Source organism: Amphiprion ocellaris, chromosome 4 (genome assembly GCF_022539595.1).
Source record: "Amphiprion ocellaris isolate individual 3 ecotype Okinawa chromosome 4, ASM2253959v1, whole genome shotgun sequence".
Lineage (NCBI taxonomy): Eukaryota > Metazoa > Chordata > Actinopteri > Pomacentridae > Amphiprion > Amphiprion ocellaris.
Window position 1 is genome coordinate 30,057,001 of NC_072769.1, and position 22,961 is coordinate 30,079,961.

General features: G+C 40.6%; 3 protein-coding genes across 7 annotated transcripts in view; 2 read left to right on the plus strand and 1 right to left on the minus strand.

Annotated features, from left to right (window-relative positions):
• The first annotated feature begins 38 nt into the window (after nt 1-38).
• On the plus strand, nt 39-19,064 carry micall1a (MICAL-like 1a). 2 transcript variants are annotated; one of them, XM_023289411.3, is made up of 16 exons: nt 39-885; nt 4,439-4,487; nt 7,235-7,376; nt 7,907-8,007; nt 9,176-9,315; nt 10,225-10,823; nt 12,415-12,475; nt 12,666-13,078; nt 14,404-14,795; nt 14,891-15,025; nt 15,116-15,242; nt 15,413-15,503; nt 15,896-15,969; nt 16,412-16,526; nt 16,630-16,676; nt 17,695-19,064. In XM_023289411.3, exons 1-16 carry the CDS (start codon nt 740-742, stop codon nt 17,826-17,828), a joined length of 2,766 nt encoding a protein of 921 aa, XP_023145179.1. In that variant the 5' UTR covers nt 39-739; the 3' UTR covers nt 17,829-19,064. The 2 variants fall into 2 exon arrangements, with proteins under 2 accessions (XP_023145179.1, XP_035812782.1); XM_035956889.2 differs by having other exon boundaries at nt 14,446-14,795.
• Nucleotides 15,758-22,961, minus strand: c4h22orf23 (chromosome 4 C22orf23 homolog). 2 transcript variants are annotated; one of them, XM_023289420.3, is made up of 7 exons: nt 22,842-22,960; nt 21,798-21,898; nt 20,793-20,855; nt 20,528-20,686; nt 20,277-20,414; nt 19,740-19,840; nt 15,758-19,353 (listed from the first exon to the last, which is right to left on the minus strand). In XM_023289420.3, exons 2-7 carry the CDS (start codon nt 21,889-21,891, stop codon nt 19,306-19,308), a joined length of 603 nt encoding a protein of 200 aa, XP_023145188.2. In that variant the 5' UTR covers nt 21,892-21,898; nt 22,842-22,960; the 3' UTR covers nt 15,758-19,305. The 2 variants fall into 2 exon arrangements, with proteins under 2 accessions (XP_023145188.2, XP_054866118.1); XM_055010143.1 differs by lacking the exon at nt 15,758-19,353 and having other exon boundaries at nt 19,677-19,840; nt 22,842-22,961.
• klf1 (Kruppel-like factor 1 (erythroid)) overlaps nt 20,680-22,961 on the plus strand; it is a 10,158-nt gene continuing 7,876 nt past the window's right edge. For all 3 annotated transcript variants that reach the window (XM_055010142.1, XM_055010140.1, XM_055010141.1), the window contains exon 1: nt 20,680-21,969. The gene's annotated coding sequence lies outside the window, so the exon portion shown is untranslated. The remainder of the gene's footprint in view (nt 21,970-22,961) is intronic.

Sequence of the window (22,961 nt, forward strand, 5' to 3'; positions counted from 1 at the left end):
CGAAGAGACACGACAAGGTGATATTGAAGCAGGGAGACAGGCAGGTTGCCAACGCTTCATTCAGTGCTGCTTGGAAGGACTGGCACCGGGGGCGGCTGTGATCAACACCAATTGCTTGGGATGTAATTTTTACGGCGTCTTTTCATTCTGTTGCACCAACAGGAGCGTCTGGAGTACCTCTGGGTATCAGTCTCTCTTTTTTCCCCCACCCAGCGGTTTAACAGCCATTGCACCAACAAACAAAAACGTGTCGTGGTCCACCTCAGTGAGGAAACTCTCCCTTGCTTCGACCGAAACTGTTCCATCGCGCGAGAGAGTCCTAAAAAAGAAGCAAACCTGCAACACAGCAGCTAGCGGCGGGCTACATTAGCTGGCTAGCTAAGTTGGCTAACTTTGTTGGCAAGCCTTGTGGACATGAGGCGTGTTGGTAACTCTGTTGTTCCTGTCTGGGCTCTATTTTATCTGTAGTTGTCGCTGTCTGAATTACTCCACAAATGAGATAGCAGTTACACAATGTTAGTTGTAGTAGCAAAAGTTAGCTAACGTCTAGCTAGCTTCCAAGCAATGCTAGTTATTTTTTATTTTTTTTTACGTGACTCAGTGGCCGTTAATGAATATCGTCACATCGGGTGTTGTCTGGCTCCGACGAAACACTGCTGCTACTGCTGCTGACTGTGTCCTGTCACGGCTGGGAGATAAAGGGAAATATTTGGCAGTTGATTCAGATTTTCAGTAGCCCATGATGGGATCTCTGAAGGCTCTCCAGGAGTGGTGTCGGATGCAGTGTGAAAATTACAACGATGTGGAAATACGGGACATGTCAGCGTCGTTTCGGGACGGTTTGGCTTTTTGTGCCATCATACACCGTTACAGACCAGATTTGATGTAAGTAACACGAAGTCTAACGATTTACCATCAACGCTAGCTATATAAGCTGAGCTAAAATGCAGTTACTAAACAGTTTGTAGTGTTTTAAGCTATTGTGTAGGTTTTTTCTGTTGCTGTGATAAACCCGTTTTGATGCAGCAACTGGCTCCATTGAAAGTAGACGTAATATTTCAGGTCATGACACGCTGTTAACTTTTGGCTTTGATTTCAGGTACAACGATAATTATCAATTCAGATTGTGAACTCATCTGTGAGAATGATGGGTATTATGCAAGGCTCATGTCAACGAGCAGTGACTACATTATAAGTAGAAAGCTTCCTAATTCACATAATCATGGCTAAATATGATGATGTTTGTGCTTAACACAGACAGAATATGACATCACGGTCCCCATCAACGTTGTGTGTTAATAATGCCTATGATTATGTTTTCCCATACCTAAGTCACTTGTTACAGTATTGGTGTGAACACTGTAGAATGAGAGGCCAGTGTGGTGTAATAAACTGAGACTGACAAGCCATGCTCTGTCTGTAACAACACACCCCTCCTCTCTGGGTTTTACACCTACACACAAGATACCACAAAACACAAAAGCAGTATCTCTGTGATTTACATCCTATCCTAGGGAGAGGGAAATGATGACTTGACATTGATTTAGCAGAGGTCAAAACCTTTTATCACTTCAGTTAGTTTGAGCAGCGTTGGATCAACCACACCAAAATGACAAAGTTTGGAGCTGCATGAGTGTTTTTGCACATCTGTCCTCTGTATAAAGGGGTCATCCTGTTGTTGTTTTAAAATATATGTCTAGATCTGTACACTAAGACAGATAAATCATTCGACCTGAAAGGTTTCCATTATTTGCAGCATTACGAATACACACAGAAACTATGACCTTCATATGACTCACACTGGACACACATCACTAGAAAAGCTCTTCTTCTGTGTAGCATCGTTTAGCTCGGTTGGTAGAACATGTTGACAGGCAGCACCAGGATTTGTAGTTTGATTCCTACTGAAACAAGTCAACCACCCTGGTTATTGTAGGTGGATTGTGTAGAAGCATTCAGCAAATTATATGTTGTGTCCTTCCAGCGTCCTGCGGGACAAAGGGGAAATGTGGTCTGATGGAATGTTTTTAGGCAGGAAGCATGTCGCTCATGCTCTTTAGCACTCAGGTAATCACATTGCACTATGCTTGACAGGTAGTTGAGCAAATAGTCACTAGATTAGTCACTGACAAGCCAGTAAAGTTGAATGTATGTGCATAAACCTCACAGCAGAAAGCTAGAAATACAAGAATGTACAAATCCTAGACACCCAGCTTTCGAGCTTTGCCTCTTCAGCGTGTGTCCCAGCATGCCTCACTGTTGAGTTTTCTGTCTAGCTGCAGTGGCCCAGCCGAACTCGCTGTGATCCAGACAGACAGCCCGTCAGGCTAATCTGCAGCTGAGACCTCCGCCTGTCAAACTGGATTTAGCTCTAAAGCAGGGCCAGGCCATTGTAGTGCTGCCCTGTGCTCTGCAGCAACGTAATCAAAATATATCGCACGGAGGTGGAGGATGGATGTTAGTGGAGCAAATCGCCTCATCAGAATTCCTTCAGTCAAGGCCAACTGTCACTCAGCCATGGAGAGGCAGCACTAAATCATTTATGGCCTAGTGAACCAAAGTGCCAAGACAAGTGCAGACAAAATTGTATTTAAATGAAATTGTGCTCTGATATGCAGCTCCTCTTCAAAATGTTCATTCAGTTTAGCTGCACAAACACCTATTATGTACTTAGTTTTAGCCAACTGAGATTTTTCTGACCAGTATTTCAATTGGATTTGCTGTCTAGTAAAGCTTCAGTTCAGTGTTCACTCTGTATTAGATTTGAAATATTTGATGGAGCATTACCACCTGAGATACCATCAAAAATGTGACTGTCACACAAGAAGGACGGGAATTTGTGAAACTGTTGACACAACAGTTTAAATCCTGGGTCAGACACACTACATAATGTGTGCAAAACTGCATTCTTTGTGATTTAATTATGTTGTTTTAAATCACTACTTCAGTCTGAAATCTACTAATTGTTTATTATTAATTTGTTATTTATAGTTTCAATTTTTGACAACATCACTCAATCCCAGTCCTTGCTTCTCAAGCACAAACATTTCTGACTGAGACAGATTTAGTCGATGTTCTGGTTCACACAGGTTTTGATCATGTGGATTTCAAACACCTGACACACACACAGACACAACACTCCTCTGCAGCCCTCGTTCCCAAAATAAAACTTGGAGTGAGACTCTGAGTCCCCTTGGATTAGGTTCGCAATTCAGATCACAAACCGCATTTCATCATGTTTGTCAGTGTCGGCTGGCTGACAGTGTCTGCTCTGTGAGGCGCAAGTGTTTCATGTCCCAACAATAGTTTTTTTAAGAGTATTTTTAAAGGTTGCTGTAGTTCCATTTGAGCTGAAACAGTAGACTTGTGGTTTAACATGATCTTGATATTACAGCCGAGTGTGTTTGCAGCCATGGGAACTAGATTAGAGAGAACAGAGGTCACTTTGTGTGGCTCCAACACGGAGCTCATTCACAGGATTTTGCCTTCTTGAAAGCTCCACATGGTCTCCGCAAGCTCTCGTCAGGGTCATGGTGTTTTTTCCGCCATACTGTTGTCCAGACGACTGCACACATTTACTTATGCAGACAGGCACACTTTAATCCCTGAAGTCCTCACACATTTTGCAGTTTTACTGCAGGATGTTTACTGGTGAGAGCCTGGCTTTGGTTCCTCTACTCCGGGCGTTTTATAGCCGAGCCTTGTAATTATCAGCTCATCACTCCTGTTTGGCCCAGCTGCATCTTTCCTTTTGTTCTGGCAGTTTTTCACATCAGGCATCATTTATGTGTGGTTTGGAAATAGTTGGCTGTGGAAGGTGGGAAATGTAACTGATCTCTGTTTCTATCCGTCATGCTGTCAGGCCAATAATAGCTTTTCTGATGGTGCATAACGTAAGTAGAAGTAGGTCAGCAAGCTAAACACAGTACGATCCTGTATCAGTATGGCTTGGACAGTTGATTCTTTGTGATCTTCTGTATGAGAAAAAGAGATACCATGAGCTGGTATATTACTGCGCACCTGTATATTCAGCCTTCTCTCAAATGTGGCTTGCAACAACAGTAGGCCTCTTCAGCAATGCTAGGGAGTCCCAGTGGCACTGCCTCCAAACAGCTATAAAATATGATTATTTTTATCCTTTTGCACATTTGAAATTGTGGACATTGCATAGCATGTGACCTTGCACATTCTCAGATGATCAATTTGCACATTCCTGTACACTGGTAATATTTCTAGTTCTTTTTCTGGCTTTTAATCCTTTGATTAAACATGCTGCTAATTTGTCTTGTAACATTTTGGCCTGCTGACTTGAAAGAGTTTTTCCATCTATATGTCTGTGCTGTTTACTGTTACACACTGAGATACCAAGTCAGATTTCTCAAATGGAAAAACTATTTGGCTATAAAATTATACTGATTCTCTTTTCCTGTCATTCCAGAGACTTTGGCTCACTGTCGAAAGAAAACGTCTACGAGAACAACCGACTGGTGAGTCACTTTTCCAGCTGTATGTTTTCAGACTCAAGCATCATTTCTATGACCTTCCATTATGTCATTTTGTAGAATGGCTTGCTCTTCAACAGTCACATATGAGCTAATTTATTTCTATCACACAGCTTCAGGCGTTGCATCTGCTTTTGCCTGTGCTTCAGCCATAAAATGATTAAGCTTTACGACTGCATGCAGGCACGGTGGGTGTAACTTGTGTGTATGTGCAGAGACTGTTACTTAATTCTGGTGGAGCCTGACAAGGGCAAAAAGGGAGAGGGAGGGAGCCAGAGCATTACGGTTCAGGAAGAAAGAAAATTCTTGACACAAGCCTGTGGAGAGACCATGAAGTGCGGATTTAAAGTGCAGAAGTGCTGTATTCGCAACTTTCAGCAGATTGAAACCAGCTAAAATATTTTTTAATCGTATTTCCCTCATTGAATTTTCCACATTGCCTTGAAGCCAATAGAACTTAGATGGTTGAAACAGAAGTCTTCTCATTTTCAGCCTGAGCTAAGCTTTGGCAGTACATTGCTGCTGTTTACATTCTTTTTGTCCTGTAGCTTTCATGACAAGTGAGACAGTTTGCTGGCTTTTATTTTGGCAAGAAAGCAAGTAATCATAATGCCTATTCTGGAGTGGATGCAAATGTGCAAAGCTCCTAAATTGTATATGACCATTTTTAAGATCCAGATGCGAACTCCATTAATGCACTCATGGCTGTCTGTTTTCTGGGATTCATTTTTTTCTAATTCCCTTTTCATATACACTACCAGTCAAAAGTTTGGACACACCTTCTCATTTAATGGTTTTTCTTTATTTTCATGACTATTTGTAGATTCTCACTGAAGGCATTAAAATTATGAATGACCACATATGGAATTATGTAAACAAAAAAGTGTGAAATAAGTCAAAACATGTTTTATATTTTAGATTCTTCAAAATAGCCACTCTTTGCTTTGACTACTGCTTTACACTGCTTGTTGCTTTTCCTTAGTAGTGATTTCTTAGCAGCTATTTGACTGTCAAGGCCTGATTAGCGCAGTCTCCTCTGAACAGTTGATGTAGAGATGTGTCTGCTACTAGAACTCTGTGTGGCATTTATCTGGGCTCTAATCTGAGGTGCTGTTAACTTGTGATTTTTGAGGCTGGTGACTCAGATGAACTTATCCTCAGCAGCAAAGGTGACTCTTGGTCTTCCTTTCCTGGGCAGTCCTCATGTGAGCCAGTTTCGTTGTAGCGCTTGATGGTTTTTGCGACTGCACTTGAGGATACATTCAAAGTTTTAGTAATTTTCCAGACTGACTGACCTTCAGTTCTTAAAGTAATGTTGGACTGTCATTTGTCTTTACTTAGCTAATTGGTTCTTGCCATAATATGGATTTTAACAATGATCAAATAAGGCTCTCAACTGTGTACCAACCTGACTCCTGCACAACACAACTGATGTTCCCAACGCCATTAAGAAGGGAAGAAATTCCACAAATAAACCTTGACAAGGCACACCTGTGAAGTGAAAATCACTTCAGGTGACTACCTCATGAAGCTCATGGAGAGAATGCCAAGAGTGTGTAAAGCAGTAATCAAAGCAAAGGGTGGCTATTTTGAAGAATCTCAAATATAAAACATGTTTTGACTTATTTCACACTTTTTGTTTACTACATAATTCCATATCTGTTCATTCATAGTTTGATGCCTTCAGTGAGAATCTACAACGTAAATAGTCATGAAAATAAAGAAAAACAATTAAATGAGAAGGTGTGTGACCAAACTTTTGACTGGGAGTGTGTAAGATGCAGCAGAATAAATTATGTGCTCTACCCATGTTTGTCCCCTGGTATATGACTGCTATCACTTGGGCAAATAGTATGCACTTCCCTGTAAACCTTTTGAATCACACTGACTTACATTATATAGGTAGCAGATGAAATTATTGTGTCAGATTAATTTTCCTTAGGTTCTTCCAGAGTTGTGACTGCCAATGATGCTGTACATAAACTAATCTGCGCTCTTCTTCGGCAGAATTTTTCATTGGCCTGTTGCTTGTTCTCAAATCGGAAAATATTATAAACATCATGTGCAAATTTTGGCAGTAGGGTTCGATTATGCAGTGAATCATGTATCTGCCAGTTGGTGGGCTACTTAAAGGACATTTGATATGGATTTCTGTAGATTCTCAGATCACTGTGAAAGTCTTATTACTAGGTACCATTGGAATGTTTTAATCAAACTTTAATCCCTGCATCATTCATTTGACAGTGTAATTAAAAAGTAGGTTTAACCAGAATGCAAAAAATAACTACACTGTCTTCCCAACCCCTGGTGGTATTGAGCCATTGAATTAGTTTTGGTTTTATTTGCAGAGGTTTGAGATATCAGCCTCTGAATTACATGAAATTTTGTTTGTGGTGCTCAAAGCAAAAGTAATATTTGTACATCTACTTTGCAACCACTTACCATAGCCCCAAAATACAGACAGAAATCTGACTTAAATGCCACAGCAGACTGACATTATTAATAATCGAGATGTATTATTGGAGTAGTTGCGATTAATTAGATTTTAAACTTAATATAACTTGCTTTAGTTAGTTAAAATTAGTAGTTATTATTGAATATTTTGACATGCTTATAATCTCACTGATTACTGCATCTCAGGTTTGTACTTATCAGCAACATTTTCTCGTTTTGTTCTCTTCTTCCCTCTTTTCCCACCATTCCCCCTGTGCTTTGCCTTTGCTTCATCGTAGGCATTTGAAGTGGCTGAGACACAACTGGGTATTCCAGCCCTGCTGGACCCAGAGGACATGGTGTCCATGAAAGTGCCGGACCGGCTTAGCATCATCACATATGTCTCCCAGTACTACAACTTCTTCAACAACAAGTCTCAAGGTGCGGGCACCTGATTCAGTTTGCTTTGAATTGCAATAGGGGAACCTTATTAAAGACGTGTAATATTTAGATCCTAATTTGGTTGTTAAATTCTCAGTAAGTTTTTATTTCTTGGCCCATACATTTTACAAGTATATTCTGTGATTTAAGGAGAGCGCTGCAAAAAAATCTGTATATCAGAATCCGTTTTATTGCCAAGTAGGTTTTCACATAGGAGGAATTAGATGTGGTGTTTTGATGCATAACAATAAACACCAACATGCAGAAAATTTTTATAGAAGAGTAAAAATATTTTTTAAGGCAAGTGTTGCAAGTCCGTAGGTAGTAAGTGTTAGAAGACAAATATACAGGAAGAGTCACAAATCCAAGGAAATATAACAGAAATAGAAATAGATTTCTGATACAGTATATTGTATATCTACTCTCAGCATGCCGTGAGATTGTGCAGTTTAACTTGTGGGTGTGATGACAACTTGCATGATTAATTTATATCATTAATTGACAATTTCCTCTGCTTCCTTTTAACACAGCAAACCCTCCTTGTTTGAAGAGGCTGAGTTCTGCCGGTCAGAATGAGCCGGCCCAGAAAAGGCCTCCGACGCCTTTGGAAGACAAAGTGGTGGAGACAGACGTAAGTATAAGACTTGGCACCAGGAAAAAGCATAGACAAACAAGAGGTACATGATGTGTAGGTTGCTTTTTCATTTGTTAGACTGTACTCCCCACTAAACTCTACAAGCTCTGCATGATATCTGCTGGAGCTGCATGGTGGCAAGCAGTGGTTTTCACATGATACTTTGTTTGTGATTGCCTGATGTAGAGTGGACACAAAAACATTTTTCAAAGTATATTAATTTGTATGTGCAGCCTTGGAAAGTATAACTATCACTGTGCATGAACTATTATGGGGTATAGAGTCATCAGAGCTGTCATTTCACTACAACAATGTAGAATGGATTTCTGTAAACCCACTTCCTTGTGTGAGCTTTGTGTTGCACAGCAGGGGAAAAAGCAAAGCCGTAGTGGTAGAATAAGTCTATAAAGATAGCCTCTGTATCCTGTCTCTCTTTTCTTTCGCATGCCTTCAACTTCTTTCCTCCATCCCGTTACTCCCGTGTACTGGCATCCGCCTCATCATCCCCTCACCCTTCCTCCCCCTCTTCAGATGGAAATTCATTCCACTCCCTCCTCTTCCTGTTCTTCCTCCTCACATCTGATCCCCCCTCCACTCTCTGGTCCTGAGCCTAGGCAGTAGGGTGGGGGTGGGAGGGTGGGTGGGCTAGGAGGTGAAAGAAAATCTGTTAGGTCAGTCTTTTTTTTTTTTTTAACCATCTCTTGTACATAAAAGCCTAACAGCTGTATTATCCTAACACTGTGTGCCAAGTTTTGGAATATGCTGCTTCTAACCCCTTTATTTATTTAACACAAAAAACCCTTATGCCTGAAAACATATAGTACACGTATATACATATATATCAATCATAGGCAAATTATGTGACTCCCAGAGCCACTAACCCAGGCTTTATGGACTTTATACTAATACGTACTTTTTATATCATGACAAACATTTTTGTATTAATCAAATGTTTTCAGCTGAAGGGCAAACATTGAATCAGTGAGTAGTAGGTGTTAGAGTAACCAAGTAGACGTAGCTCGCTAAACAGAATGACAAATCCAACATCTCCAATCCTGACTCCGTGTATGATCTCACCCTCCCCATTACTCTCCATCTCCCCCCTTCCCGTGATGTCTCCTCCCTGTCCCTTTCCTGCGAACAACGTCCCGGTTGCTTGCACTAGCCGGTCCAGCCTGTGCAGACAAGTGCAGCAGCAGTCAGGCGAAGCACTATCAGCAGCACCTGTGCCGCCTGCCAGAAGCATGTCCACCTGGTGCAGAGGTTTCTGGTGGACGGCAAGCTCTACCATCGCAACTGTTTCAGGTGAGCCCTGCAGCTACTGGCTGCCGTTGTTTTTGCCATGATGAGCTACACTATAGAACTATAACATCTTTTTTTTACCATTGAAATCAAAAGAAACTCATGAGTTTCTTGAAGTTCTAGTCCTAAAAATTTTAATTGTGGTTGATTTGATGACATTCACGGTAACAGAAAAGAAGGTTTGCTACAACAGCAAACGTTCAACAGGAAGCTGTTTTGTCAGAATTTGTGTTTCTGTTTACAAGACCGCCAAAAATGTCCACACAAATGCATTCCTTCTTGGAGCATCTTCATAATGAAATCTATCCGTCCATCCATGCTTCATCCTTTGTCGGGTCACCTGGAGGCTGGTAGTCTGCCCCAGTTGACTTAGGGTGAAGGCAGGGTACATCCTGGTCAGGTCACCAGCCTGTCACAGGTCCACATAGAAAGACAATCAAGCATACGCACACTATTCATTATATAGCCTCACTCCAACTGCTCGTTCCTATTAGCACAGCTTTGAATTGTGCTTTACAGGCTAATTATTTACTTAGTTGAATTTTGACGGGGCAGACCAGTAAAATAGCAAAATAAAATAATAAAAATTGCCCAATCACCGCTGGTGATGGACTGATGGACCAGTAGCTGATAATAATGTAATATACGCATACACTGTGTACTGTTAAACCAGCACAGAAATGGTGGACTTTACCACTATGTGAGAGACTTATGATATAGAGAGATAGTGCTGATGAAATATTTACTATAAAAAATGGGGTTTATCTCATAAAAATCTTCAGGATTATTTGAGGAACAAAGGAAACAACAGTTGAATTTTGCACATATCACACAATAAAATGAGAACACATAAGTGTTTATGTCTGTTCTAAATCTTGATCCTCTCGTCCTCCCGTGTCTTTGCCATCTCAGGTGCACAGAGTGTCGAAGCACTTTGCTTCCTGGATCTTACAAATTAGGAAGTGACTCTGGAGCATTGGTCTGCACACATCACATTACAAGGCACGCTATAGCCAATCAGAATGGCCGGCCAGATCTCAGTAAGAGGCCAGCGGTGGTTCAGTCTGCCAGGATTGGTCGCAGCACAGTTCATCATTCTGCGCCCTCTGAGAGGGACCAGGAACAGACTCCTTCTCCTGCAACAAATGATACTGACACGCCTGCCAATGAGTCGGTCATCGTCGCTCCTGTTGTATCGAACACGGCAGACTCTTTGGAAACAGTAAAAGAGATGGGTGGTAGTGCAGAGACAGAGGAGACACCACGTTCTTCTTCTCCTCCCAACCCTTTTGATGAGAGCGATGAAGAGGAGGGTGAGGAAGAACAAGAAGAAGAAACACAAACACCAGCCAAATGTACAGCAAATGGGGACCTCCCTACTACACCCGTCAATCATCCTGAAGCTGCCAGTCGACCAGTACCTGCACCTCGCCGGGTTTCTGAACCAACTCCTCCACCTCGTCCAGCCCCTCGGGTTCGGTTACCTCGCACATCAGATGGCCTTACAGCCAGTAAGTGATTTTTACATAACAGAATTTATTATTAGGGATAAGTATCATTAGGATTTTAACGGCACTAGTACTCTTACTGATACTGCCAATTAGTCCAGCACTTTAACTGTACTCTAATCAATCCTATTTGTTATATTTTTAGAGTGAGAAAATAAAACTAATTAACATTTAACAGAATTAACATTGCTTTATCTTTTTCTCTCTCTTTTTTTTTTTTTTTTAAAGAAATGTTATCTCTTTTATCACTTTTTTCAGCAGTTTTTCTTTGACAGCATTTTTACTGTGTGGAATTTTAGTTTTGCTGAAGAAAACAAAGAACTTCTTCCACTACTTAGTTATTTTTTTAAATTATTTTTTGGACCTTTTAAGCCTTTATTATAGAGGACAGTGAGAGAGAGACATGAAATTTGGGGTAAAGACATGCAGCAAATGGCCGCTGCATCGGGGACCAGAGCCCCTGTTTATGGTTCGCCAGCTCAACCTGTTGAGCAACCCAGGCACCTTTCCTCCACTACTTTTAACACCAACTTGCGATCAGAGAAAGGGTGATGCTAAATTTCTGAAAGATAGTTGAGATGATGCTCTGACCATTTCAGATTGAGTTTATAAAACTCACCCACAACTGGATAATGGTTACTTTTAATAATGAAGCCATGTTCTTATAATTTAGTTTACTCTGTGCAAGAACTCCCAGCTGCTAATGTACCTTGGACAAGGAGAGATAAACTAGCAGCCTGGCAGATCTCTACCTGTGTGCAATGAACTTTCACAACATATTTGAACCAACTGATCTTGTTTCCGCTCCTATGTGCAAAACTTTGTCAGCATTGACTTGAGCATTCATGGTACTTTTCTCCACCATTGTCAACAAGAGCACAAATAAGAAACAGAGTTGTTGAGGTTAAATGTGCAAGATAACATTAATGTATCACTAGTCTGAGTCACTGGATGTAGGTTGTAGGTATAAGATAATCCTTTAAGTTAGCATTCCCTCTCCCTTCCGCTACCCGTGTCTTACCGTTTTGTTTGCGACAGAAAACAATAATGACAACTTCTAGGCAGTCAGTAACCACACTTAAAATTTTCAGTTTTGCAGAGGGTGTGGATCATGCAGTTAGACGTCCCTTCTAGTTTCTTCCAGTGAATTATCTATTTTAATCATAGTGCTTGTCTCCTTGCATGCAAGTGTTCTACCACAAAAATTCCACCCATCACTGTTTTGAGGAAACACTGAAGCAGCGTCCTTCACTTAGTTCAGCCTAAGACGTTTGTGATTGATTTAAAGAATAAACAAACAAACCAGAGAGTTTTTTTCTCCCTATAGCAGAATGATAGTGTGGTGCAGCCAGACCATAATGTTCGAATGAGCTGGCATAGTGTGACTGATGTAGCAATAATAAATAGGCAATCTATTTTCTTAATTTCTTCATCACTAATAGCAGTACTGATCAAGTCTGACCTTATGACCAGTCTTTAATAATTCAGTCCTGGAGCCTGTTTAATATCAGGTTTCAGTACATATCCCTAATTGTTATAAAGATAAATGTAACATTTGTTTGCAGTGATGCTCATGTTTTTCCTGCAATCACAGGTGAACATCTGAAGCCTCCAACTCCTCCCAAACCTCGAGAAAGATCACAGTCACCTGCGAGGTAGCAGAACTTTTCTGTTTTCCTGTCTGTTGCCACCATTTCACTACCTTATTGTATCATCATAGTCTCTCTTTGTCAGAATTGTCAGCATGTACTGTAGTTGTTTACCCTTTCATGCTTCTGTGTGGACGTGCTTTGTTGTCTTCCTCTGTGTGACCCCTCCATCACTATCTGTGTATCTGCTGTTCAGTGGCACCCATAAACCCAAAGACCCACCGTGGCTGGCCCTGGTCCAATCAGAGCCCAAGAAGAAGAAAGCCCCTCCCCCTCCCCCCGCTGGACTGGCGACACCTCCAAACACAGGCTCTCTGTCCTCTCTCAAAGGGGACGGCTCCAGACCCAGCACGCCCCCTCAGCCCTCCAACCCGTTCGAGGACGACGATGAAAACAACGAGGTGAATGACGAAGACGGGAGCGAAGGTAGAGCGCTGCCACCCACGCTGGTGGCGAGTCATCCATGGTACAGCATCACTAAGGTAGCAGACACGGCGGGTGCAGACACTCCCCCCACAGGAGGCTCATCCCGCTCTGCCAGCCCTGGAAGCGCCAAGAACAAGAAACGACCGGCACCTCGAGTTCCACATCCACCTGCTGGTAACCAAGGTTGGTTTTTATCAGAGCCACAAACACCAGCTAGCTGGACCATTGTATTCACACTTTATGAACATCAAGTAGCACTGTCATTATGTCATATCTGCATCACTGTTTGTCCCGTAATAGAGGAATGAAAAGCAGTGAAGACTCTGCAACTTTTAGCGCCGTCTTACCTAATTCAGACAGAATAGAAATGGGAATATTGGCCAGTTGGTTAGGTTAGGCTTTTGATGGTACAGAAGGTTTTGAATACCTGAAGACTTTAAGTATATCATTGCTGAAAGTGCCGACTTTCAGCTTCACATAAGGGTGTTCATATCTTGCCAATAATTTTAACATGCGGTTTAATAAATGAGGTGCCATGGGACAAGTTCACATAAATGATGGATGATTTAAGTCAGCTTTAATATTCATGCAAAAATCCTGATTTCAATCAATCAATCAATCCAAAGTAGCGTAGTTATAATGCTGCTCAGCCAAGCCTGTCCTGTAGCCATCTCTACTACTAGTGTTGGTAATTTTGCAGTCTGTTTTTTAGAAAGGGAGATATATTATTATGAGGTAATGTGATTTACCTGGCCACTAGAAAACCTTTTGGCCCTAAAAATGCAGGATTATTGTTGTTTGACGAGTGATGTTCCACTACTTCTTAGTAATTTGCTTCTGCTCGTAAACTATGGCTTTTTCTATTCTTGAAGCCACCTGCTATTTGGCTTGTGATTCATAGTGAGGTTATGTTTTACAGTGTTCTTGATCTCTTGTTTGGAGTTTTGTCATCTTCTTTGGCCTACAAGGTTCCGCACATGGTTTACCACATGCTGATTTGTAAAATCTGAAAACTTTGTCTAAAAGTGTGCTTGACAGGCATTTCCACGTCCCACAAATCTGCCCTCATGTTGAAAGGCAGCAATATCGGATAACCCACAAGTACAAATGTCTCAACTTCATTGGACTTTGAAAGATGGCACACTCAGCCATCTCTGAGCAACGAATCTTCAAATTATATCCACTATAACTGTGTGACTATGTAGAGTTAGAATGTTTATTTTTACTTACTTCAGAAGAATTAATTCGAACAACCTCAAATTGAACATGCGGCCGTGACTGTGAGGCTGAAATATGGTGCAAGGAGAACAAGAAAAGCCTGTTTTCAAACACTCACAGACCAAACGGAGAGATAAGGAGAGAGGAATGCTGTATGTGGATGTTTATAATGACAACGTTTTTTGTTGTTTTTTTCCCCTCCTCCTCCTCTCCATTTCAAACTGTCTCAACTCCTTTAATTTCTGCTTCTTCTTTGCTGTCGTTGCACTTTATTTTGACCAAACCTTCAGCTCTCTCTCACTCTCAGCCCTCCTCTTGCTCTCCCTCTCCAGCTCTCAGCACAGAGAGTTTGTCGTCTGGCTCGGACCACAGCTCCTCTCAGCTGCCTCTGAGCGGCAGTGCCAGCAGCGACCAGGAACACGCCTTCACCAAAAGCGTCTCAGAGCCTTCCATCTGTTCGCCGTGCGACTCGACAGCTTCCCCTTCCTCCTCCTCCACTGAGCGTCTGCCTCATCCCTCCCCAGGCCCCCACCCTTCTCCCATGCCATCATACGCTAGCTCAGCTCCAGCCACCCCACAGACCAGTCGCAATTCAGCCACCGAAGGCCCTGGAGCTCCTCCACCACGCCCCACCACAACCCCCAGCCCACTGGCCACAGAGGCTGCCCAGTCAATCAACAAGGTAGGATAAGACCATCTGTCAAAAAAGTCCAATGTAAAGCAATACACGGTGGACATTTTGTATATATCCAGCGGCATGTGTTTTATTCTTTTTAGCGGATATGTAAGGAGAACCCCTTCAATAGGAAAGCTTCTCCCTCACCTGCTAAATCTAAAAGGAAACCTCCAAAAGGTCCACGTCCTGCCAGACCTCCAGCACCCGGCCATGGCTTTCCACTCATTAAACGCAAGGTATGAAAAAATACAGACAGAATGTGTTACAAAATAGGAACAAAATGTGTCAAACACAGAAGCATTAACACGGTCCAAACATCTCTGCAGGTACAGTCTGATCATTACATCCCAGTGGAGGACATCCATGTGGAGATGAGTCAGCTGGAGAAGCAGCTGGATGAGTTGGAGCAGAGAGGAGTGGAGCTGGAGAAGAAGCTGAGAGACAACCCTAACGGTATCACAGAACTGTGCATTCAATAAGTATAAATTAAACCGAGTCAAGACCAGTGTTGTACCTGTTTTCATTGTAAGATGTAACTAATCAAAATAAATCTGCTCCTTTATGTCATAAAAGTATGACTAAGTGTATACATGTATCTTTCTTTCCCTCTGTTGTGCATTCAGATGAGGATGAGGAGCACCTGCTGGTGGACTGGTTCACTCTGATTCACGATAAACACCTTTTAGTCCGCCGAGAAGCTGAGCTGGTTTACACGTAAGCTTCACTGCACCGAGACACGAGTGTTTTAATCGTGGGACCCTTCAGTTTCACCAGACACCAGCAATGAAAATTGCATTTAATCTCCTTAAGTTTTCAACAACTTAACCACTAATACTCCCCGTATTTTGAATAAGCTCGGATACCTTGCTATATTTAGTTATTTATTGTGTAAAACATGACTTTTAGCAACAATATGAGTGTACTGATTGACAATAGAGAAGTGTAATAAGCTGTTCTGAAACAACAAAGACCGGAGAATCTTTTAATGTCAAATCAATATCAAAGTGTTTCTCAAAATACATATGTAATACAGTGTAATTCTCAAGTATGGAGCCATATATAAGGTTACATTTCCTGACATACAGTTTGTATATTGTTCACTGTAGGGCGAAGCAGCAGAACCTGGAGGAGAGGCAGGCTGATGTGGAGTACGAACTGAGGTGTCTTCTCAACAAACCAGGTGTCATTATCATGTTAAAAAACTTCATTCCAGATGCTCTCAGCAAATGGGAAATGCACTTCAGTTTTAGTCATTAATATTCTGTGGCGTCATTGTTTTCACTCTACATTTTTTTTGCACACACTGCAATGTTTGATCACTCTTAATTGTGCAACCCATAAACACAACAGCTGCTTTAATACACGTGTCAATTACACACTGATGAACACAATACTCTCTGCTGACAATGTTACCTGACAGAATGACAGATGTGCATTTATTTTTGTACTCACTGATGGTCTGTGCTTGCTTTAGTATGTACAAACCTTCTGAACACCTACAAAGTGATTAGAATTAAAATGTCTAATATTTACTTTGTGCATTCACATAATGTACTAGTGCAGCTCAGGAAAAACGGTTGAATTACTCTTGCTCTCCTTCCACCGTTCCCTCCGTTAACCAGAGAAAGACTGGACTGAAGAGGACAAGAGTCGGGAGCAGGAGCTTATGGCTGAGCTGGTTACCATCATCGAACAGCGCAACCAAATAGTCAACAACATGGACCAGGACAGGCAGAGGTAATCGATAGCTGCTAGTTACTGTGTGTCTCAGCAGCGGAACAGAAAGGACAGATTGTTGATGTTTGTAAATATCTGCAAATTAATGCTTGTTCTGTAACAGAGACGAAGAGGAGGACAAACTCATGGAGGCCATGCTGAAGAAGAAAGGTAGGATGATATTTAATATTTAACAGATTTAACACAAGAGCGTTCAGGCTGCACAAATAATGGAGTTTTAAAGCTTGGTATAGGCAGTATTTATTTTTTAATTTTTTTGGCATCACTGGTTAAAAATTTCACACTAATCTTTCAGCATGTTGTAATTTAAGTTGACTGCGATATTAGCATTTTAAATGTTTGCTCATAGAAAACCCCACTGCATATTATTTCAAGCGCTTCCTAAACTAACAGCCGTACAAGTAGCCTCACAACAAACGAGCGATTAGGATGTTTCACGTTCTCGTAGGAGCGTCAGTAAAAATAAACTGGACTTCTCTTGTAGGTTTCTTGTAGGATTTTTACTGAAGCTGATGACTGAGAATCTACACAGGCATGTTTCACGTTCGCTGTTGGGGAGTCGTCATGCTGCTGTGCATGCACTCCTGCAGCTGCAGCCTGTGCAAACATTTCCTGTATGTTGTGGCTGCAGTCTCGGGTAGATGACTAACACAACACAGAGCAGAGGTGCAAAATGAAAATCAAATGTCTGGTGCAGAATGTAAAGAGCTACTCTGTCAAACTAGATACTCTCAGAAAAGACGTTCTTCATCTCAGTAAACCTAACCTTTAGTGGTTACATTTTTTTAAAAAATCAGCCCACATTTGGAAGTATTTTGGATTTAGGACACGTAAAAAATAACCATATTCAAAGATTGCGTGAAACTTGTATGTGTGCCACAAAATAACAAACTGAGCTGTTCAACCACCTGGAAACAAAACCCCACTAACGGCACTATGATGAACACGTGAAGAAAAACCGTATTCTTATCCAGTGTCAACCTAGGAATCAACTACAGTGATGCTACAGAGTGCATCTCTGTATCCTACAACATGAAAGTAGTGCTCTGTTGAGTTCATTTTTGGTTTAAAAAAAAAAAAAAAAAAAAAGTTTTGGTACCATTTTAAGTTTTGCTTCTAGACAATGCAGTTGCTATGTCATTTTATTTCTTACTTTTATCCCCATCAGACTTTCATAAGGAACCAGAGAGCAACCAGCAGAAGAAAAAAGGGGCAAAGTTTAAACCCATTAAGGTGCTCAAGCGACTGAGCCATAAAGGAGAACCGGGAAAGAACCAAAGCCCTCACAAGGAGAAGAGCTAAAGAGCGGAAGATATATCTACTTCGAGAGGATATTGGACAGTTTTAACAAGACTAAGGAAATTTTAAAAAGACGTGGGAAAATAAATTTCTCAGTTCAAGAAGACGGCATCTTCTCTAACTGTTAAGTGCAACCCAGACTCCACTCCCTGCTCTCTAAAAAGTTTATTTTCAGTTGCCTTTGTGTGTTTCAAAGAGACCATCTAACAACTCAAGTGCTTTAAGAGCTTTAAGCTCTGAATATTCAAGCTAGTGAAGTGTAGAGCGGGTTTATGTATTACTGCACTGATCTGTTGTATGTTGTTGCTTCACTTTCCCTGCATTGCACAGCGACTCTGTCCTTTAGGCCTTCATCAAGGTTCAGCAAAGGTGTCTCGTCTGTTCGCGCTGAATGAAGTTAGTTTATGTTGATCCCCAATATCGATGAGTTTTTCATGTTTTTACTCTTAACCTGACGTACGCTCCTTCAATATCCTCTCCTGTGCTCCTTCATAGGATGGATGTCTGAGGTTTAATGTCATATTTAAGCCTGTGGTACTAGTAGAATTAAAAGGTTTTTAAGATAAAATTTGCTTTAAACTTCAACATGTACTCTTAAAATCCTCAATCAACAAAGGATACCTAAAGACTTGTAGCTGCTATATTGTTTGTCATTTCCTTGTGTTTACGAACGTAGATACAGTATTTATGAGTGGGTGTGACTGGAGAGAAAATGTGAGGAGTAGAATATTAAAAAGTATCAAACTGCAGATGTCTGTTTTAATACAAAAGGTCACACATGCAATAACCGTATTTTATCAACGGTAGCCCATTTTATAACAGTTTTAACCACTGGGGAAAAATCTGAATATGCAATCATTAATTTTATATTTTATTATGCCTTTCTGTTCTGTTTCGCCTTAAAATGGATAGAAGAAAACATGTTAATATTGAGTGTTTGAGTGCCATTTATTTAATTGCATACGTGGGTGAACATCGTCCGTTCAGCTAATGCTAATGTATGTAAGTTTACTCATTCTGTTCTTGTTTTGTCATCTAGTTTATGTATTTGTCCTCCATTTTAAATGGTAATCTCTGTTATGTCTGTTTCTGCTCTGTGCCTATTTACCTGTCCAGCTGAAACCAAGGGCTTCTGTAGCGCCACACTTTTGTCAGCTATACATTGTCGTAAACCAGCAGCAGGATTAAGTAAAATACTGACACTGGAAGGCAGAGGAATAAAGAAAGTTCATGCAAGTAGATCATGCTTGTTGATTTCACTGCTGTACTGTTGAAGCACAAAGCAGCTATTAGGTTTGTAGCCTTTCTGCAGACATCAGACTTAACTCCTCACATTCTAAGCTTTGTGTTGGATGGTTTTGATTCAATCTATTCATAGTTTCCAAGTTAAAACTTTAAAAGAACCTGACAACAACATGTCCAGTCAGTGTTCTCTGCTGCCACAGTTTCTGTTGTCCGTCCTCCACTCCATCACTGCGTCCTACTTGGAACTGTGGGCCTTGTCCAACACCTCCAGTTCTCGAATTTTCTGTCATCAGAGCCAAGATAGCACAGGTTTAATTGAGAAAGTATTTCAGAGAGAAAGGTCATAAGGCTGCGTAGACTTGAACCTAATACTATTTTATCTCGCAGATTAAAATGAAATGACGTTCAGAGGTAGAATTAGTCTAAAACACAGCAGTGATATATGTCATGAGCTGGTGTTGGCAGTGTTTGTGTAATTAGTCCCACTGCCAGAAGAAGAAGACAAAAACTCCACACTGCAGGTTTAAAATGCTGCTGATCTGTCTGTCTGCATCTAATTATATTTCTAATAGCATAACACTAAACATACATAACAAATCAGTGAAGTTAACATGTCAGCGGTAGAAAAAAAACATTCTCAAACAAGGCAGCTGGAAACACATTGTTTACCTGTGATATCTCTGTGTTGATAATGTCAATGTAGTTCTTCTCCTGACCCAGTGAGGCCATATCTGCCAGGAACTGTCTTCTCTCCTCTATTTCATTCAGAACTATAAAAGAAAAGCATCAGACATACAATTAGTCAGAGCTGCACCTAACAAATTCTGAGTAAGATGAAATTTATTAGCTCTGCCTCAGCTTCACAACCCTCTTTCATGCTCTGTTAACAAGGTATTGAAATTCAATTATGTAGATAATATACACTACCAGTTAAAAGTCTGGCCACAGCTTCTAATTCAATGCTTTTTATTTATTTGTATTATTTTCTACATTGTAGATTAATACTGAAGATTCACACTTTTTTTTTACACCATAATTCCATATGTATTCTTTTATAGTTTTGATGCCTTCAGTATTAATCTACAACGTAGAAAATAATTAAATAAAAACCATTGAATGAAAAAGTGTGTCCAAACTTTTGACTGGTAGTGTAGATGTGTTACTCTAATTATTCCACCTTGTCTGTTTCTGTGCATTCAGCCTCACCTTCCTCATACCGATCCTCCTCCTCTGACACCTCTGGGTCACGACATGCAGGAGCTTTGTGAGGAGATGCAGCTGAGGCCTCTTCTTTTCCTGTTGCCAAAATGTTCTGAAGCCTCTTCTTCTCCTTCTCTAAGTCTCCTAGTGTGGAGAATGCAGAAAAGGGAACAAATAAAACCCAAATATTGTAATGAATGACCTGCAGTATACAAATAAAATCAGGATTAGTAGGGTTGACCGTTTCAGGAACGTACGTGTAGGACCAGGACGGAACTTTTCTCTCGTGTAGCTGTTCCCAGACCGACAACATTCAGCGCTGCGTTTCTGACAAATGCCTGGCAGTTGTTTCTGTATAGATTTACTGGAAGTAGACGACGGTGTGGCATCAGAGGTGAAAGGCAAAGCTGCCCTGTCTGAGGGGAACAGTTTAAAAACAGATGTTTTTAATGTGGCAACACAAAACACGATCCCTTGTCACACAAAAAGCACATTACTTTCTTCAGCCTCTATCAAACTTACTTTTTGGACATTTATCAATCTCCCTTCTCTGAATGTTGGCAAGTCTTGATTCCTCCTTCATTACTGAGCACAATGACAGAACATGAAGATAAATATACAGCACAAGTCTACACAATGGGAAATGAACACACACATCCATAAGCTTAACTTCACTTCCTGTACTGTGAGGTCAAAAAGTCTGAAAACCACATCAAAAATCTGTCATATTTTAACATAAACCTAAAAAAGTCATAAAGTTGGAGGATTCAGAAGCATTTAACACAGTATATGTAGGATAGAGAGAAAATACTTCAGATTGTGCACTATTTTGAGGTCAGTTGTCAAATAGAAGCAGATTAGTGGCATCGATCATAGTAACTCCTTTGTTATTCAGATGACATTCAGGTGAATTTAATCAACTCATCGTTGGCTTGTTTAAGTACATCAACTTGCAGTCATTGGTTGTACCACCAGTCACCAAGCAAAAATGTTGTTTATTAGGTAGCATTGTGTTGTGTGAATGGGAAACAGAGCATCACTCCACCCGTAGGCTTGTATCTTTGTGGCAGACGCATACTGCAGCATGATAATCAGTCCAAACACCTCCAAGCTTTCCAAGAACTACTTGAAGACCAAAAAAGTTTTGACTGTTCATTTGTGTCATTTGACCTCAACCCCATTAAATATTTACTCTACCAATGTGTAACTGGTGTACTGGTTTACTGTGCACTAGAAGAAAGCAAAATATTCCTGACATCACAAAAAGGTCTTGGGAACATTGTCAGATCATGCTGGGTTAACACAGGTTATCAGGTTTTCAAGATTAAACTTTCCATTCAAATTGTTGAGCTAAATCTCTAAACAAAAAAAAAAAAAAAAAAAAAGCAAAATGTAAGTATCTTTACTAGAGGACTCAGACTTTGGGACCCCAGTGTGTGTGTGTGTGTGTGTGTGTGTGTGTGTGTGTGTGTGTGTGTGTGTGTTTGTCACATGCACAATGAAGTATCAAGAAGTGCTTCATCTCACATTTCAGCATGTTTTGGGCCTCCCTGCTACACTGGGTGACTCTGGGATTGTTCCACAGTCCTCTGCCAGCTGTACTCTGTGAAGAGGTCTCCATCCGCCAGCTTAGGGACAGACAGAAGGAATTACAAGCCAGGCTTTAACTACTGAAATTGGCTTTGGGGAAAAGTTAAAGGTAACTTTCTTTTTCCAAATTTTAATTATGTAAATCCATGTTAGACATTTTAGAAAAATCACTTACTGCTGCCTAAAACTCATGTTTAAATTTGGGGAACTTTCATTTTAGTTGTAAAAAGGAAAAAATAAAAGGGGGCGGTTTTCGTGGTTTGTTTGTTTGTTTGTTTAAACCATGTCCAGGACTAAAACCACTACATGTAATATCCCTGTTTAGCATTTTCACTAACAGAATGAAAGTTTTATGTAGTCATAAACTCATTCGCCTCTGTGGGACAACGTAGTAAAGATCTCAGAAGTCTGTCATATCAACATGTCATCATCATTATCAAAATATATAATTTTAGGTCTGATCATGGTGTGATGTGTTCTACATGCAAAAAAAAAACAGTCTAATAAATTTGAAAGTGGGTTTCAGGCAGTATTAAAACCATGTCCTCAATACTTAACACAGGTTTACATCATTAAAATATAAAGAAAACGATCTGTAAGTGAAGCTTCCCTAACTGCTAACCAAGGCTACCTTCAACCTCGTTTTCAACCGCTTTCTAATAGTAAAAATTGCTTTCTTACCTTTGGTTTTCTTTAGTTTTATTGGTTCTGGCTAAGCTATAAAAACTGTCATCTAGCAAAAGACATCTGTAGCTCAATTTCTGCTGTTCTAGTGTTTTTTCTAGAATGTAAAGGGTGATTTTAAAATTAAAAACTAGGCAAGTTGAGAGCTTAAAATTAGCTCGCTAGACCAACAGTTAGTACTCCGTTTACATTAGTTTACATTAGTGTTCTTGCTATGTGGCTAAAAATGACCAGTCAGAGGAGTCATGAGCTAAGTAAGAAAATACATGAACAGGCACGAAATGAAATATATATTACCTCTTTTTCAATGAAAAGTCCGCTGAAAACACGCTAATTTTAAACAGACCTCAGGAGAACGGAGCGTCTTCTTCGGTGGTGCTGAGAGCAACAGCTTGTTGCTATAGCAACCAGATAACA

Bases quoted from the DNA above. Each gene is read 5' to 3' on its own strand.
- micall1a (XM_023289411.3), top strand. From the start codon at position 740: ATGATGGGATCTCTGAAGGCTCTCCAGGAGTGGTGTCGGATGCAGTGT. The intron at 4,488-7,234 runs GTGAGTCACTTT...GCTTCATCGTAG, and splicing joins TCTACGAGAACAACCGACTG to GCATTTGAAGTGGCTGAGAC. The intron at 12,476-12,665 runs GTAGCAGAACTT...TCTGCTGTTCAG, and splicing joins AGATCACAGTCACCTGCGAG to TGGCACCCATAAACCCAAAG.
- c4h22orf23 (XM_055010143.1), bottom strand. From the start codon at position 21,891: ATGGAGACCTCTTCACAGAGTACAGCTGGCAGAGGACTGTGGAACAAT. The intron at 20,856-21,797 runs GTGAGATGAAGC...CATTGTGCTCAG, and splicing joins GGCCCAAAACATGCTGAAAT to TAATGAAGGAGGAATCAAGA. The intron at 20,687-20,792 runs GTAAGTTTGATA...TGTTCCCCTCAG, and splicing joins GATTGATAAATGTCCAAAAA to ACAGGGCAGCTTTGCCTTTC.